Source organism: Gekko japonicus, unplaced genomic scaffold, assembly GCF_001447785.1.
Source record: "Gekko japonicus isolate JY-2015 unplaced genomic scaffold, Gekko_japonicus_V1.1 scaffold2, whole genome shotgun sequence".
Lineage (NCBI taxonomy): Eukaryota > Metazoa > Chordata > Lepidosauria > Squamata > Gekkonidae > Gekko > Gekko japonicus.
The window spans coordinates 218,818-236,024 of NW_015175358.1; the positions used below are offsets into that span (position 1 = coordinate 218,818).

Genomic DNA, 17,207 nt, shown 5'->3' on the forward strand with positions numbered 1-17,207 from the left:
GGAGGGGAAGGGAAAGGAGATTGTAAGCCGCTCTGAGACTCCGAGTGAAGGGCGGGGTATAATCTTCTTCTTCTTCTTCTTCTTCTTCTTCTTCTTCTTCTTCTTCTTCTTCTTCTTCTTCTTCTTCTTCTTCTTCTTCTTCTTCTTCTTCTTCTTCTTCCTCCCTCTCTCTCACACTTGAAGGTCTTGGGGTCCATTAAACACATGAACTCATAAAACTCCCTTGAGCTGCAGTCACACACACATGAAATAATCCACTTCCCATGCACTTTCAATGCACGTTCCAACTGGATTTTGTCAGTTCACACAAGAAAAACCCAGTTGCTACCTCACAGGCAATGCTCCCTCTAAGCCGCGGAGTCTTGTGAGCAAAAATTCTACTTTGTGAGCTACTGGCATTAAAGTTGTGAGCGAGCGATTTGGCTGCTGCATAAGTTAGTTTGCTCTGGAGCCCTCCTTCCTGGCCCGAGACAAAAATGTGTGAGCCGGAGGCTAAAAAACTGTGAGCTAGCTCACACTCACTCAGCTTAGAGGGAACATTGCTCACAGGGTGTCTGTTGTGGGGAGGGGAAGGGAAAGGAGTTTCTCAGCCGCTCTGAGACTCCCTTGGGTAGTGAAGGTCGGGGTTTAAATCCAATCTCCTCCTCCTCCTCCTCCCAAAGTTGCCGTTTCCCCCAGGGGAACTGATCTCTGCCTCCAGCCGCCCCCTGGAGGGTGGTAACCCCGAGCCCAACCCAGCCGCGGCGCCTGGACTGAACGGCGAGCCTGGGGGGACAGCCCCGTGTCCAGACTTACGGGAAGGCGAAGAACAGGCCAGTGAGGCAGAGGAGCAAACTGTAGTGGAAAGAGGCAAAGATGCTGGACAAGAGATACAGGCGTCCAACGCGGCTGCCGCCGGGCTCCATTTCTCGAGGAGACCCACCAGGGCCGTTGAGGCAGGGCGAGGCTGACCTGGCTGGAACGGCCAGTTGCCGCGGCGATGCTATGACATCAGCGGAAGCCCCGGACGTCTCAGCTTCGGACCGTCGCCGTGGCACCAAAGATGCGGGAAAGACGTCTGCTCCCAGAGGCCTGCTAGCATCCAGCTGAATCGGGCTCAAAGGATTCTGGGAGCGGCCATCTTTCCCAGTTTGGTGTCGCGGTTAAGTGCGCGGACTCTGATCTGGGAGAACCGGGTTTGATTCCCCACTCCTCCACTCGCAGCTGCCGGATGACCTTGGGCAAGTCGTAGTTCTGTCAGAGCTGAACTACTGACCTTCCACAGCCTGCAGTTCAGCGTCTTAACCACTTGAGCCACCACAGCTCCTGTGCTAAGCCCACAGCTCATCAATTTCATGGAGTGCCCAGGAGTTCTTGTATTGTGAGAAAGGGAGAAAAGGACTTCTTTCTCCACCTGCTCTATCCCACGCAGAATCTTATAAACCTCGATCATGTCACCCCTCAGCCGTCATTCCTCTGAACTAAAGAGCCCTAACCTCTTGTTGGATCCCCAAGCATCGAGAATAAATCCACGTTTTCAAGAAAAGCCAAATTTATTTCAAAGCGTTGAAGACATACTCAAACACGTTCTTTGTTAGAACTGGGGATACACAGTTAGGTCAAGCATAATAAAGGAAATTCAAACAGATACAGATCCAATGAATGGCATTCCCGCTGGCGGGCTAAAGAAACGGTTGCGCGCCCAGTCCATGGGAACCAGGCAGAACATCAGACAAAACACAGGTGCAGTACTCATGAGAAAAGCAATAGGCAAGCATTACAGCCTCTTCTCCCCCACACAACCTCCAGCAGTTATCTTGTGCATTCCAACGCAGGAGCAGGATGATAGAAAACAAGCCGGGTGCAACAAGGAAAGGATATGTACACAGAGGTCACAGAAAACAGAATGGCAGCTTGCTGACACCTCTTTAACCTTTCTTCATAGGGAAAGTGTTCTATCCTTTAATCGTTTTAGTTGCCCTTTTTTGCACCTTTTTGAATGCTATATATATATATATATTTAGGTGCGGCGACCGGAACTGTACACAGTACTCCAGATAGGGTTGCCAGCCTCCAGGTGGGGCCTGGGGATCTCCCGCTTTTACCACTGATCCCCAGCCGACAGAGATCAGCTCCCCTGGAGAAAATGGCTGCTTTGCAGGGTGGACTCTATGGCATTGTATTATACTGAGGCCCCTCCCCTCCCCAAACCGCACCCTCTCCTGGCTCCACCCCCAAAGTCTCCAGGTATTTTTCAACCCAGACTTGGCAACCCTAATCCAGATGAGGTTGCACCTTCGATTTATACAGGGGCATTATGATAGAAGAAGAAGAGAAGAGAAGAGATTGGATTTATACCCCGCCCTTCACTTGGAGTCTCAGAGCGGCTTACAAACTCCTCTCCCTTCCCCTCCCCACAGCAGACACCCTGTGAGGTGGGTGGGGCTGAGAGAACTCTCACACAAACTGCTCTTTTTCAAGGACAGCTGTACCAGAGCTTGTGACTGACCCAAGGTCACATCAGCAGGTGTAAGTGGAGGAGTGGGGAATCAAACCTGGGTCTCCCAGATTAGAGTCCGCACACTTAACCACTACACCAAACTGGCTCTCCACTACACCATACTGGCTGATTTGTTTTCAGTTCCCTTCCTAATAATCCCCAGCATAGCATTTGCCTTTTTTATTGCAGTTGAACAATGAGTCAACATAAAAAACTGTAAAGCAACCTGAACCCTGGACATTGGTTTTTCACTTGGGGCTGGCGTCTTGTTGCCAATGTAAACTCGCCTTAATCTTTCAGGCCCATTTAGCGGCAGGCATCCGTTTATGCGCTGGATTTGCATTGCCCCTACTGAAATGTAGGCCCTGTTCACACGGAGGATTTGCCGCGGGAGAGCGATGATTGCATGGCGGATTATCCGGGTGCGATCACACCACAACATCTGGGAAGTGGAGCGCACCCATGGCAAACCCGTGGTGTACCGCCGAAAATGCACGATTAAAAAGTACCTGCTAGAAGGTACTAGCAACCGGTTTACCATGGGCTTTCTCCGGAGTCCCTCAGTGTGATTGCGCCGGCATGGCTTTTCCCTCCGGCCCCTCGTTGATGCGCAGGTGCGGAGGGAAGGAACCGAGGTGTGCCACCGACACGGGGGATCGCGTTATGGCGGCTCTAATTGCGGTGGCGCAAAAAGCCCCCCCTCCCCCCCCCCCCGCGCGTTATCCGGCCCGTGTGACTGGGGCCGTAGTTGGTTACTCATATCAAGATCCACAGTCTACCTAGTCCAGCATCCTGCCTCACACAGTGGCCAACCAATTCCTCTGGAGAGCCAACAACAGGGCAGAGAGACCAAGGCCTTCACAAGAATATCAAAAGAGCCCTGCTGGATCAGACCGGTGGTCCACCTAACCCAGTATCCTGCCTCACACAGTGGCCAACCAGTTCCTCTGGAGAGCCAACAACAGGGCAGAGAGACCAAGGCCTTCACAAGAATATCAAAAGAGCCTTGCTGGATCAGACCAGTGGTCCATCTAGTCCAGCATCCTGCCACACACAGTGGCCAACCAGTTCCTCTGGAGAGCCAACAGCAGCGCATAGAGGCCAAGGCCTTCACAAGAATATTAAAAGAGCCCTGCTGGATCAGACTGGTGGTCCACCTAACCCAGCATCCTGTCTCACACAGTGGCCAACCAGTTCCTCTGGAGGACCAACCACAGGGCATAGAGGCCGAGGCCTTCATAAGAGAATAGCCCTGCTGGATCAGACCAGTGGTCCATCTAAGTCCAGCATCACATCTCACACAATGGCAAACCAGTTCCTCTGGAGGACCAACCACAGGGCATAGAGGCCGAGGCCTTCATAAGAATATCAGAAAAGCCCTGCTGGATAAGACCAGTGGGGGTCCATCTAGTCCAGCATCCTGTCTCACTCAGCAGTCAACCAGTTCCTCTGGAGGGCCAACAGCTTGGCACAGAAACCAAGGCCTTCACAAGAATATCAAAAGAGCCCTGCTGGATCAGACCAGTGGGGGTCCATCTAGTCCAGCCTCCTGTCTCAGACAGTGGCCAAGCAGTTCCCCTGGAGGGCCAACAACAGGGCAGAGAGGCCGAGGCCTTCATAAGAGAAGAGCCCTGCTGGATCTAGGCTTGCCAAGTCCCCCCGGGGGGGCGGGGAAACCTCCGCCCGAGAGGCCGTTACCCGCCACCGGCAGATCGGGGCCTGGGGGGAACCCCACCCCCAAAGCACGTGACGTGCCTGGCGTCAGCACGTCACCCGGAAGTGACACAGTCACGTCGGGCGTGTTGGGGGCGGGGCCGCGGTCATCCGAGGGAAAACTCTATGCGGCGCACCTGGAACAAAGCTGGAGTACATACAGCGGGGACTTGGCAACCCTAGCTGGATCAGAGCAGTGGTCCATCTAAGTCCAGCATCACATCTCATACAGTGGCAAACCGGTTCCTCTGGACGACCAGCCACAGGGCATAGAGGCCGAGGCCTTCATAAGAATATCAGAAGAGCCCTGCTGGATCAGACCAGTGGAGTCCATCTAGTCCAGCATCCTGCCTCACACAGTGGTCAACTAGTTCCTCTGGAGGATCAACAACAGGACACAGAGGCCAAGGCCTTCATAAGAACATCAGAAGAGCCCTGTTGGACCAGGCCAGTGGTCCACCTAGTCCAGCATCCTGTCTCACACAGCAGCCAACCAGTTCCTCTGGAGGGCCAGCAATAGGGCAGAGAGGTTCAAGGCCTTCATAAGAACATCAGAAGAGCCCTGCTGCATCAGACCAGTGAGGGTCCATCTAGTCCAGTATCCTGCCTCTCACAGCAGCCAACCAGTTCCTCTGGAGGACCAACAACAGGACACAGAGGCCAAGGCCTTCAGAAGAACATCAGAAGAGCCCTGTTGGATCGGACCAGTGGTCCACCTAGTCCAGCATCCTGTCTCACACAGCAGCCAACCAGTTCCTCTGGAGGACCAACAACAGGACACAAAGGCCGAGGCCGTCATAAGAACATCAGAAGAGCCCTGTTGGATCGGACCAGTGGTCCATCTAGTCCAGTATCCTGTCTCACTCAGCAGCCAACCAGTTCCTCTGGAGCACCAAGAAGAGGGCAAGATGGTGGACCTTCGTTGGTCTCCCATTGGGCTCTTGTTTTGTTCTACCGCTTCAGAAAAAGAAATTACCAGAAAGGATCTATAGTCCAGTGGGGGGAAAACGTTGGGTGCATAAGGTTCTGGTGTGTGACACTAATAAATAATAGTCCATTCATTCATGAGATTCCATGGTTCACACGGGCGCCAACTCTGGGTTTGAAAATGCCTTGAGATTTAAGGGTGGAGATTAGACTGAGTGGGATTTCAGACAAGGGGGGCCTTAGTGGGGTAGAATGCCGTGAAGTCTACACTCTGCAGCAGCCATTTTCTCCAAGGGAACTGGTGCTTGTAGTCTGGAAAGCCGGAGTAATGCTGGGAGATCTCCAGGCCCCACGTGGAGGTTGGCGACCTCAGTGGTTTATTGTCCCGCTAACTGGATCTTATGGAGGAGGGTTGGAAGATCACATCTTCCGGAGACCCTGATCAACCCCTGCTTGCTGGAGACGAAGGGACTGGGCGAAAGGGACTGAGGGCCTCTGTCTGGGGTTGCCAACTCTGGGGCTGGAAATACCTGGAGATTTGGGGAGTGGAGCCTGAGGAGGGAGGTCTTTAGAGAGGGGGCAGGACCTCAGTGGAGTATAATGCTATAGCGTATCCCCTCCAAAGCAGCCCTTTCCCCTCAGGGGAACCGATTTGTCTCGCTTGGAGGTTGGTGGTAACTCTGTTTGGTGTACCCAGTTGGGTGTAGTGTTTAAGAGCGGTGGATTCTGATCTGGAGAACTGGGTTTGATTCCCCACGCCTCCACATGCAGCTGCTGGATGACCTTGGGTCAGTCACAGTTCTCCCAGAGCTCTCTCAGCCCCGCCTACCTCACAGGGTGTCTGTTGTGGGGAGAGGAAGGGTAAGGAGATTGTAAGCGGCTGTGAGATTCTGAGTGAAGGGACGGGTATAAATCATAAGGACATAAGAGACACCAATGTTGGATCAGGCCAAAGGCCCATCCAGTCCGAGAGTCTGTCACACGTGGCCCAAAATACCAGGTGCCATCCGGAGGTCCACCAGTGGGGCCAGGACACTAGAAGCCCTCCCACTGTTCCTCCCCCCAAGCACCAAGAATACAGAGCATCACCTGCCCCAGACTGAGAATTCCTATAAGAACATAAGAGAAGCCAATGTTGGATCAGGCCAATGGCCCATCCAGTCCATCACTCTGTGTCACACAGGGGCCAAAAATACCAGGTGCCCTCAGGAGGTCCAGCAGTGGGGCCAGGACACTAGAAGCCCTCCCACTGTTCCTCCCCCCAAGCACCAAGAATACAGAGCATCACCTGCCCCAGACTGAGAATTCCTATAAGAACATAAGAGAAGCCAATGTTGGATCAGGCCAATGGCCCATCCAGTCCATCACTCTGTGTCACACAGGGGCCAAAAATACCAGGTGCCCTCAGGAGGTCCAGCAGTGGGGCCAGGACACTAGAAGCCCTCCCACTGTTCCTCCCCCCAAGCACCAAGAATACAGAGCATCACCTGCCCCAGACTGAGAATTCCTATAAGAACATAAGAGAAGCCAATGTTGGATCAGGCCAATGGCCCATCCAGTCCATCACTCTGTGTCACACAGGGGCCAAAAATACCAGGTGCCCTCAGGAGGTCCAGCAGTGGGGCCAGGACACTAGAAGCCCTCCCACTGTTCCTCCCCCCAAGCACCAAGAATACAGAGGTGGGACCTGCCCCAGAGTCCCTATCTATCCCTTGTGGCTAATAGTCACTGATGGACCTCTGCTCCAGATGTTTCTCCAATTCCCTCTAGAAGCTGTCCGTGCTTGTAGCCGCCGCCCCCTCCTGTGGCAGTGAGTTCCTTTTATCCGTTCTAACCCGACCGCTAGGCAATTTCACGGAGTGCCCACGAGTTCTTTTTATTGTGAGAAAGGGAGAAAAGTGCCTCTTTCTCGACCTGCTCTATCCCACGCATAATCTTATATACCTCGATCGTGTCACCCCTCAGCTGTCGTCTCTCCAAGCTAAAGAGCCCCGAGCGCTTCAGCCTTTCCTCACAGGGAAAGTGTTCCTCTTCTTTCCTCTCCCCAGGTCCCAACTTTTGATTTCTCACAGCCTCTGGAATGATGTTCTGCGATCTTTCTTGGCACACAGACCGTGTGACCCTGGAAACCCCCCTCTGAGCCCTGTGGTGGGTGGCGCCTCTTCCTAACCAAGGACATTTGAGTCCGCATGGCCATGGAACTCCGCAGGTGACACGACCTCTCAGTCAGTGAACTTGCTGGCCTACGGAGACAAGGGAAAGGGTGGGGGAGGAGGGTGGGTTCAAAGCGTTTGGACTCCCTGCCGCGCTCAGCCGCAGGACTCTGACCCTGCCTTGGCAAACACCCCGGAACGCTGTGCTTCTTCAGCTTGGGGCCAGAGAGCTGCGTGGCCAGAGAGCCACATCTCGTGTGATCGAGGATGAGCCACCCCATCGTGGAAGTTTTCGAGAAGAAAGAAACCATGGAAGACCTGGCGAGAGACCCCAGGTAATCCACGGGCCTCTTTTGAACATGGGAATTGGCTTTGGGCGGAGTGGGACCGTGAACACACTTGAAGGTGCCTTATATACTCAGTTCTGGTTTACCCAGTAGGCAGACTAAGTGCATGGTTAGGGCGCTAGCAAAACAGGGACACCGTGAGCTTGGGCAGATCCCGAGAAGGGAGGGCAGGAAGGGCTGCATCAGTGCTTAGTTCTCGTGGCCAACGCTCCCTCTAAGCTGTGGAGTCTGGCGAGCAAAAATTCTACTCTGTGAGCGACTGGCATTAAAGTTGTGAGCGAGCGTTTATGGCTGCTGCATCAATTAGTTTCGCTCTGGAGCCCTCCTTCTTGCTTTAGGACCAAAACGTGTGAGCTGGAGGCTAAAAAAACGGTGAGCTGGCTCACACTAACTCAGCTTAGAGGGAACACTGCTTGTGTTCAGTGTTCCCTCTAAGCTGAGTTAGTGTGAGCTGGCTCACCGTTCTTTTGGCCTCCAGCTCACACACTTTTGTCTTAGCTCAGGAAAGGATGTGGCTCCAGAGCAGACTAAATTTATGCAGTAGCCAAGTCGCTCGCTCACAACTTTAATGCCAGTAGCTCACAGAGTAGAATTTTTGCTCACAAGACTCCACAGCTTAGAAGGAACATTGCTTGTGGCCCTTTTTTACACTGGGAAATGCTGATCGCAACTTTGGGGTCAGGAAACAGTTTTTCTCCAGGCCAGTTTGGCTGGAGATCTTGGAGGTTTTTGTCATTTTTCTGGGTATGGAACAGCAGTCACTGGGGCGTGTGTGTGGGCAGGGAGGTATTTGTGAATTCCCTGCATTGTGCAGGGGGTTGGACTAGATGACCCCTGGAGGTCCCTTCCCACTCTATGATTTTATGAAGAGGGGGGAGAGGAAAAAAATGAAAATAATTTTTTTGGAAAGGATTAGATATTTTTTTTAAAAAAAAACTAGAAAGAAACTATTTTAATTTCAGCAGACAAGTTCTATACAACAAAGTCTGAGTCCAGTAACACCTTGAAGACCAATTCCTGGTAGAAGCTTTTGAGTGCACGCACACTTCCTCAGATACTCACATGCAGATACATGAAAGGTTTTCCCAAGAATAAAACTTCGTTGGTCTTCAAGGTGCCACTGGGCTCAAACGTGGTTCCGTAGGTCCAGACCAACATGGCTCCCCACCTGAAAGTCAGTTCCGTGTCCTTTCGAAAAAATTAAAATCATATTTTATAGTTTAGTCTTGTTTTTATTTTGAATTACACATGAGGGGCGCGCCATCATCTTTTCAGTGCTCACAGGCTCTTACAGTCTTATCCTGGCCTTGCTTATACTGAATCAGCCCCTTGGGTCTATCAAGGCATGGAGTGGGGGTCACCGGGGGTATGTGGGGGGGAGGTATTTGTGAATTCCCTGCATTGTGCAGGGGGTTGGACTAGATGACCCTGGAGGTCCCTTCCCACTCTATGATTCCAAGGTCAGTGGTTTCTCTACTCAGTCTGGCAGCAGCTCTCCTCGATCTCAGGCGGAGGTCTTTCACATCTCCGACCTGGTTCTTTCAACTGGAGATGCCGCGGATTGAACCTGGGACCTTCTGCATGCCAGGCAGAGGCTCTTCCACTGAGCCGCGGCCCCTCTTGACAGCTCTCCAGGGTCTCAGGCTGAGGTCTTTCACATTACCTACTGCCTGGTCCTTTTAACTGGAGATGCCAAGGATTGAACCTGGGACCTTCTGCATGCCAAGCAAAGGCTCTTCCACTGAGCCACAGCCCCTCTTTACAGCTCTCCAGGGTCTCAGGCGGAGGTCCTTCACAACACCTCCTGCCTGGTCCTTTCTAACTAGAGATGCTGGGGATTGAACCTGGGACTCTCTGCATGCCAAGCAGAGCCTTTCCCACCGAGCCACGCAGCCCCTCCCCCAATGGCCCCGTCGAGCCATCCAGCTCACCTCCGCATTGGCAAGTCTGACCAGCGGCAACCCTGCGGAGTGTCTGGAAGGGAGAGATCTTCTCCCACCCTGCCGCCCAAACCCTTTCTCTGGAGAGGCCAGGGATCGAACCGGGCACCTTCTGCATGCAAAACATGAGCTTTACAACGGAGCCATGTGGCGAGGGTTGCCAATCTTTAGATAGTGACTGGAGACTGTGTGTGACTGGCTGTGTCGGTGCTCTGACGGATCTTTCTTCCGTTCCCAGGTTCCCCCCTCCGCTAATACGCCTCCTGATCGACAATTACAGCATCCCCGCCGCCTGCTTCTCCAACCCTCCGGCGGCTCTGCAACTCCTCCATCGTAAGTTTGGGACGCAGAGACTGAAATTCAGTGTTGGGACATATCTGCAGGTTTTGGGGAGGTGGAGCCTGGGGAGGGCGGGGTTTAGAGAGGGGAGGGGCCTCAGCCGGGCACGATGCCATAGACTCCGCTCTCCAAAGCCGCCATTTATGCCAGGGGAACTGGTCTTGACTGTCTAGAGATCAAATGTAAATGAATAAATCAAAGAATTTTAAAAGAATTGAAAGTTAGTTAATTATTTTTTTAAAAAAATGTCTATGTAACTTAGGCTTGCCAAGTCCCCCCGGGGGGGGCGGGAAAACCCCCGCCCCAGAGGCCCGTCCCCCGCCGCTGGTGGATCGGGCCCCGGGGGGAACCCCACCCCGGTGTGCGCGTCACCAGGAAGTGACGTTATGACGCTGAGCACGCTGTGGGCAGGGCCACGGTCATCCGAGGGAAAACTCTATGGATGGGAAAGGAGACTCCCAAGTGAAGGGCGGGGTGTAAATCCAATCTCCACCTCCACCTCCTCCTCCTCCTCCTTTTCTTCTTCTTCGCACCATAAAACCATAAACGTTTCCTCCCAAAGGGCTATCAGTTAGCCCAAAGTCGGTGGGGTACAGACAAAAATCTCTAGAGATTCAGCCTTGGGGCTTAGTGCATTTTGGCTCAAGGAAGGTGAAGTATGTGTGGGAAACAGTTTGTTCACAGCACAGCACCTCTTTGGAACGAGGAAGAAGGCACTGGACATACTGCAGTGCCAGTTTGGTGTAGTGGTTAAGTGGGCGGACTCTAATCTGGGAGAACCGGGTTTGATTCCCCACTCCTCCACTTGCACCTGGCTGGATGACCTTGGGCGAGTCACAAGTTCTGATAAGAGCTGTCCTTGAAAAAGAGCCGTTTCTGTCAGAGCTCTCTCAGCCCCACCCACTTCACAGGGTGTCTGTTGTGGGGATGGGAAGGGGAAAGGAGTTTGTCAGCCGCTCTGAGACTCCAAGTGAAGGGCGGGGTATAAATCCAATCTCTTCTTCTTCATGGGAAGAAACCAAAGTCTGTGTTTCCTATATCTGTTCCAGGGGCGGCCAAACTTGCTCAGCGTAAGAGCCACATAGAATAAATGTCAGATGTCTGAGAGCCGCAACACTTGAACCAATCTTATACGCACATTTTATTTAAAAATATGCAATTTTGCTTTTAAAATTAACATTAAATGAGACTGCAAAAATTAAAAAGAAAAGGGGTGAAAACAGATATTGATGATGATATTTATTTGTTTGCGAATTATATTTATTTGTTTAAGAGAGAGAGAGAGAGAGAGGTGGAAAGAAAGAAGGAAAGAGGTGGAAAGAAAGAGAGAGAGAGAGAAACAAAGAAAGCCAAATGAGACTGCCAAAAAAAAAACAAAAGGGGTGAAAATAGATATTGATGATGATATTTATTTGTTTAAGAGACAGAGAAAAAGAGAGAGGTGGAAAGAAAGAATGAAAGAGGTGGAAAAAGAGAGAGAGAGAGAAACAAAGAAAGCAAATAGACGGGAGGGAGGGAGGGAGAGAGGGAGAAAAAGTGTGCCTCCCCTTCGCTTCCCCAGCTGCCCTGCCGGGAGCTGCACAATATGTGTGAAAGAGCCACATGTTGTTCCTGAACCGCAGTTTGGCCACCCCTGATCTATTCAATATACCTTAGACATAAATGGCCAAGTCTCCCTGAATCCAGAATTCTGCTGCAGATGACTTAAACTTTCCCCAGCGACGGTGCTCACCTTTCCTTGCAGAGCAGAGCATCGCTGACTACGGCATCACTGGCACGATGACCTTCCTCACCCTGTTGTCCATCCTCATCTTCATCGAAGAAGCCTTGTACCTCTCTGAGAAGGTCCGCTGCCCCGTCAAGATGAAAACGCTCATCTGGAGTAGCTCAGCTCCCACGGTAAGCGTCAGTGCCTTGGGGGGGTTCTGTGGGAGCAGAATGAGGAGGGTCCCCAGCTCCGGGCTGGGAAAGACCTGCAGAGTTTAGGGGTGGAGCCTGGAGAGGGCAGGGCTTAGGGAGGGGAGGGACCTCAGCAAGATAGAACGCCGTAGGGTCCACCCTCCAAAGCAGCCATTTTGTCCAAGGGAACTGATCTTGGTCATCTGGAGAACAATCGTAATCGCGGGGGATCTCCAGGAACTCTAGGAATGGGGTATTTTTTTTATTTATTTGTTTGTTTTATTCAATTTATACCCCACCCTCCCCACCGAGGCAGGCTCAGGGCGGCTTACATATATGCAATAGCCCAAAACAACAATATAACAAAAGCATCGAATCTTAAAACAGCAGCATAAGGTGCTAGTTACAATAAGGAGCTGCGGTGGCTCAAGTGGTGAAGACGCTGAACTGCAGGCTGTGGAAGGTGGGTAGTTCAGCAGTTCGAGACCCGGTTTGCAGCATGACGGAGTGAGCTCCCGTCTCTAGTTCCAGCTCCTGCCAACCTAGCCGTTCGAAAGCACGAAATTGCAAGTAGATAAATAGGTACCGCTTCGGTGGGAAGGGAACAGCGTTCCGTGCGCCTTGGTGTTTAGTCATGCCGGCCACGTGACCACGGAAACGTCTTCGGACAGCGCTGGCTCTTCGGCTTTGAAACGGAGATGAGCACCGCAACCCTAGAGTCGGATTTGACTGGCTTTCGAGCAAGGGAACCTTTACCTTTACCTTTATATGAAGATATAGTAGCATAATAGCATTGAGTGTTGTGTTCTAACCTAGTTGACGCCAGCCTGACATCTTTAGGGCCCGAAAGGGCCAGACGGTTTTGGGATCCTGAGCGCAAGGCTCTCTGGGGAACATGTGGGGTACACTGCCGTAGCTAGGCAGGTGGTCAGGTCAACACCATGTAGACAGAGGCCGGATGCCGTGAACAGTTGCCCAACTGGCAGAAGACCGATAGTGAAAAGTACTGAGACTTACTAGTGATTTCAGCTCTCATTCTTTATTTCAGGAAAGAACAAGACAAAGTTTCCGGCTCACAGGCCGGCTTATATTTGCAACAAAACCCACACCCCAAACACACACACCCCGCACCAGTATAGGCTATTTACAGTGGCGGAGAGTTCCATAGGCTCTCGCCTGTGATCCTAGCCCTCTGACAAGTGTAGGGTTGCCAAATAGAAATAACTTACCAGCGGGGGAGCGTCCTGTCGCTCCGGGAGCTATCCGGGGATGCGCGCGCACGCGCGCGCCGCCGGACAATCACTGGAAGTGACGCACAACATAGCACGTTGGGGGCGTGGCCAAGATCGTTGGGGGGAAACAATCTGGGCCATGCCCCCAACGTGGCCTTCGTCGTGCGTCACCTCTGGTGACACAGCTTCGGGGGGCGGGGGTTCCCCCGGGGCCAATTTCCGTTGCGTTGGAAATCGGCCCTTCAAAGCGGGGGATTCCCCGCCCCCCCCCGGGCCGATTTGGCAACCCTAGACAGGTGTGGGCTAGGATCCGATTGACCCATTGTCTGTGGAAGCCAAGCTGGGGCGCTTAGCATGACCGCGTGGAGACCTAGCCTTGCACACGGTCAGGACTGAATACATTACAGATAGGTAAAGCGTTCTTAGCAGTTGCAAAGAAAAGTCCTTCCAACGAGTTATCCAGCAGTCATGCCCACAGAAGCCTTGGTCTATCCCAGTGGTGGCGAACCTATGGCACGGGGGCCAGAGGCGGCACTCAGAGCCCTCTCTGTGGGCACGCGTGCCATCGCCCCAGCCAGGCCCAGACCATCATTAAAGTGTCGAATTCTCTGCCAAATAATTTTAAGTAAATGAAAGCATTTGGGATTGCTTTCCTTACTTTGTTTGGATCATCTTAAGTTAATGTCTGAGTTGTTTTTTCTAAAGTAAAACCTCAGTATTCGGGTTAAATTGCCGTGTTGGTGCTTTGCGATAAATAAGTGTGTTTTGGGTCGCAGTTTGGCTACTCGGTCTCTAAAAGGTTCGCCATCACTGGCTCTATCCCAACCTGCAGCCTGAGATTGGAGTCTGTCTGTTACCTGGCTTCAATATCTCTGCTGCAAAGGTGGGGAGCTGTTGGCCCTTAGAGGTCCAGACGTGATTCTCGCCACCACTTTCCTGGGGGGAATTGAATGCCTCTGGATTCCGTACTGCTGACGTTCACCCGGGGCCGCTTCCTCGCCTTTGCCAGATGGTGTCGATATTCTGCTGTTTCGGGATCTGGGTGCCACGCTCCATGACGGTGGTGGAGATGGCCATTGGCGCGTGAGTATCCCAAGGGTATGGGCTAGGGTCGCCATGTTCTCCCTGGCCGCTGGCAGGGGTGGAGGTAGGGTTGCCATCTCCAGTTGGGGAATTCCTGGAGGTTTGAAGGGTGGCGCCTGGAGAAGGCCGAGCCCTCGATGGGGGACAATGCCATAGAGTCCGCCCTCCAGAGCAGCCATTTTCTCCAGGGGAACTGATCTCTCTAGTCTGGGGAGGGGCTGTGGCTTGGCGGAAGAGCCTCTGCTTGGCATGCAGAAGGTCCCAGGTTCAATCCCTGGTATGTCCAAGATCAGGTAGTCGCTGACGTGAAAGACCTCTGCCGGAGACCTTGGAGAGCTGCTGCCAGTCTGAGTAGACAATACTGACCTCGGTGGACCATGTGTGTATGCCAGTGCTCCCTCTAAGCTGAGTTAGTGTGAGCCAGCTCACAGTCTTTTAGCCGCTGGCTCACATATTTCTGTCGTAGCTCAGGAAGGACGACTCCAGAGCAGCGTTCCCTCTAAGCTGAGTTAGTGTGAGCCGGCTCACAGTTTTTAAGCCTCTGGCTCTCACATTCTTGTCTTAGCTCAGGAAGGACGACTCCAGAGCAGCGTTCCCTCTAAGCTGAGTTAGTGTGAGCTGGCTCACACTAACTCAGCTTAGAGGGAACGCTGCTCTGGAGTCGTCCTTCCTGAGCTACGACAGAAATATGTGAGCCAGCGGCTAAAAGACTGTGAGCTGGCTCACACTAACTCAGCTTAGAGGGAACGCTGCTCTGGAGTCGTCCTTCCTGAGCTACGACAGAAATATGTGAGCCAGCGGCTAAAAGACTGTGAGCTGGCTCACACTAACTCAGCTTAGAGGGAACGCTGCTCTGGAGTCGTCCTTCCTGAGCTAAGACAAGAATGTGAGAGCCGGAGGCTTAAAAACTGTGAGCCGGCTCACAGTTTTTAAGCCTCCGGCTCTCACATTCTTGTCTTAGCTCAGGAAGGAGGGCTCCAGAGCAGTGTTCCCTCTAAGCTGAGGGAGTGCCAGCCAGCTCAGTTTTCTAGCCCCCGGCTCACACATTTTTGTCTTAGGTCAGGAAGGATGGCTCCAGACTCACAGTGTTCCCTCTAAGCTGAGTTAGTGTGAGCCAGCTCACAGTTTTTTAGCCTCCGGCTCTCACATTTTTGTCTTAGCTCAGGAAGGAGGGCTCCAGGCTCACAGTGTTCCCTCTAAGCTGAGTTAGTGTGAGCTGGCTCATAGTTTTTTAGCCTCGGCTCCCACATTTTTGTCTTAGCTCAGGAAGGACGGCTCCAGAGCAAACTAATTTATGCAGCAGCCCAATCGCTCGTTCACAACTTTAATGCCAGCAGCTCACAAAGTAGAATTTTTGCTCACAAGACTCCACAGCTTAGAGGGAGCATTGGTCTCCAGGCCCCACCTGGAAGCTGGCATCCCTATGAGCAACTCGAGGGTCTAGGCCCTGCCGTTTGGTGCAGGGAAAGGAGATGATGAAGAAGAAGAGATTGGCTTTATACCCCGCCCTTCACTACCCGAAGGTGTCTCAGAGCGGCTTTTGAACTCCACCCTTCCCCTCCCCACAACAGACACCCTGGGAGGGAGGTGGGGCTGAGAGAGGTCTGACAGAAACTGCCCTTGAGAGAACAGCTCTGAGAGAACGATGGCTTGCCCAAGGTCATACCGGCAGCTGCATGTGGAGGAGTGGGGAATCGAACCCGGTTCTCCCAGATTAGAAGAAGAAGAGATTGGATTGTACCCCGTCCTTCACTACCCAAAGGAGTCTCAGAGCGGCTGACAAACTCCTTTCCCTTCCCCTCCCCACAACAGGCACCCTGAGAGGTAGGTGGGGCTGGGAGAGCTCTTAACAGAAACGGCTCTTTTTCAAGAACAGCTCTTATCAGAACTAGGACTTGCCCAAGGTCATCCAGCCAGGTGCAAGTGGAGGAGTGGGGAATCAAACCCCGATTCTCCCAGATTAGAGTCCGCGGTCCCAACCACGACACCAGACGCGTGAGTCCCGGGGGCTCTGCCCTGGGGAAGCCCCATGCCCCCCCCTCCCAGTGTCAGAACAGCCCCCTTCTCTGCAGCTCACTTTTCCGGGTTTCCTTCCAGGTACTTTGCGGCCTGCTTCTACCTGCTGATGCTGGTCATGGTGGAGGGCTTTGGGGGGATGGAGGCCGTGCTCAAGGCCCTGAAGGATACCCCCGTGGTGATCAGCACGGGGCCGTGCTGCTGCTGCTGCCCCTGTTGCCCCCGCATCCGGATGACCAGGTGAGTGAAGAGGGGTTGTGTGCTTGTGTGTGTGGGGGGGTGGGGGGAAGAGGTGGGGAAGCCCGCAGAAGGGGAAGCGAAGGAGCTCCCAAGGGCACGTTCACAGGGGCACAGCACTGGCCGGGTGCCGCCTAAAGCCAGACCGACGGAGGATCTGTCTGTTGATTCTGGTGATTTGATCATGGTGTGGTGGTTTGAGCAGGGGTTCCCCAACATGGCGCCCCACAAGGGTCATTTCGTAGGAAAAGAGGTGCAGGAGCTCATTAGCACAACTCATTAGGATAACTTATTTGCATATGCCACACACCCTGACATCACCGGAAGTGTGTCAGAAGGCAACACCCACCGCTCAGGCTCCACTGGACTGTTTTGGATTGCTAGCTACTGGGGGGGAGGGAAATTTGCAGATCTGTCCTCACAGAGGAGGGAGAGCTTGTGCCTGAACAAAACTTGGTCTTAAAGGTGCCACTGGACTGTTTTGGATTGCTAGCTACTGGGGGGGAGGGAAATTTGCAGATCTGTCCTCACAGAGGAGGGAGAGCTTGTGCCTGAACAAAACTTGGTCTTAAAGGTGCCACTGGACTGTTTTGGATTGCTAGCTATGGGAGGGGAGGACGCACAGATCTGTGCAGGCAGGCAGGCAGGAAGGAACGAATGAACGAGGGAAAAAGAGAAGGAAAAAAGGAGGAAAAGAGGGAAAGAAAGAAGGAAAGGGAAAGAAGGAGGGAAGGAAGGAAGGAAGGAAAGAAAGAAAGAGAGAAGGAGGGAAAGAAGGAGGGAAAAAAGAAAGAGAGAAGGAAAAAAGTACAGAGAGGAAGAGAGAGAGGAGGAAAGAAGGA

General features: G+C 52.8%; 2 protein-coding genes across 2 annotated transcripts in view; one reads left to right on the forward strand and one right to left on the reverse strand.

Annotated features, from left to right (window-relative positions):
• ZDHHC19 (zinc finger, DHHC-type containing 19) overlaps positions 1-905 on the reverse strand; it is a 19,298-nt gene extending 18,393 nt beyond the window's left edge. The window contains exon 1 of the mRNA XM_015425224.1: positions 796-905. Within this exon, the coding sequence (XP_015280710.1) occupies positions 796-905 (110 nt within the window). The remainder of the gene's footprint in view (positions 1-795) is intronic.
• Positions 906-7,539: 6,634 nt separating this feature from the next.
• SLC51A (solute carrier family 51 alpha subunit) overlaps positions 7,540-17,207 on the forward strand; it is an 18,271-nt gene continuing 8,603 nt past the window's right edge. Inside the window, exons 1-5 of the mRNA XM_015425225.1 lie at positions 7,540-7,607; positions 9,648-9,892; positions 11,643-11,797; positions 14,039-14,112; positions 16,210-16,368. Coding sequence (XP_015280711.1) covers positions 7,540-7,607; positions 9,648-9,892; positions 11,643-11,797; positions 14,039-14,112; positions 16,210-16,368 — 701 coding nt within the window. The remainder of the gene's footprint in view (positions 7,608-9,647; positions 9,893-11,642; positions 11,798-14,038; positions 14,113-16,209; positions 16,369-17,207) is intronic.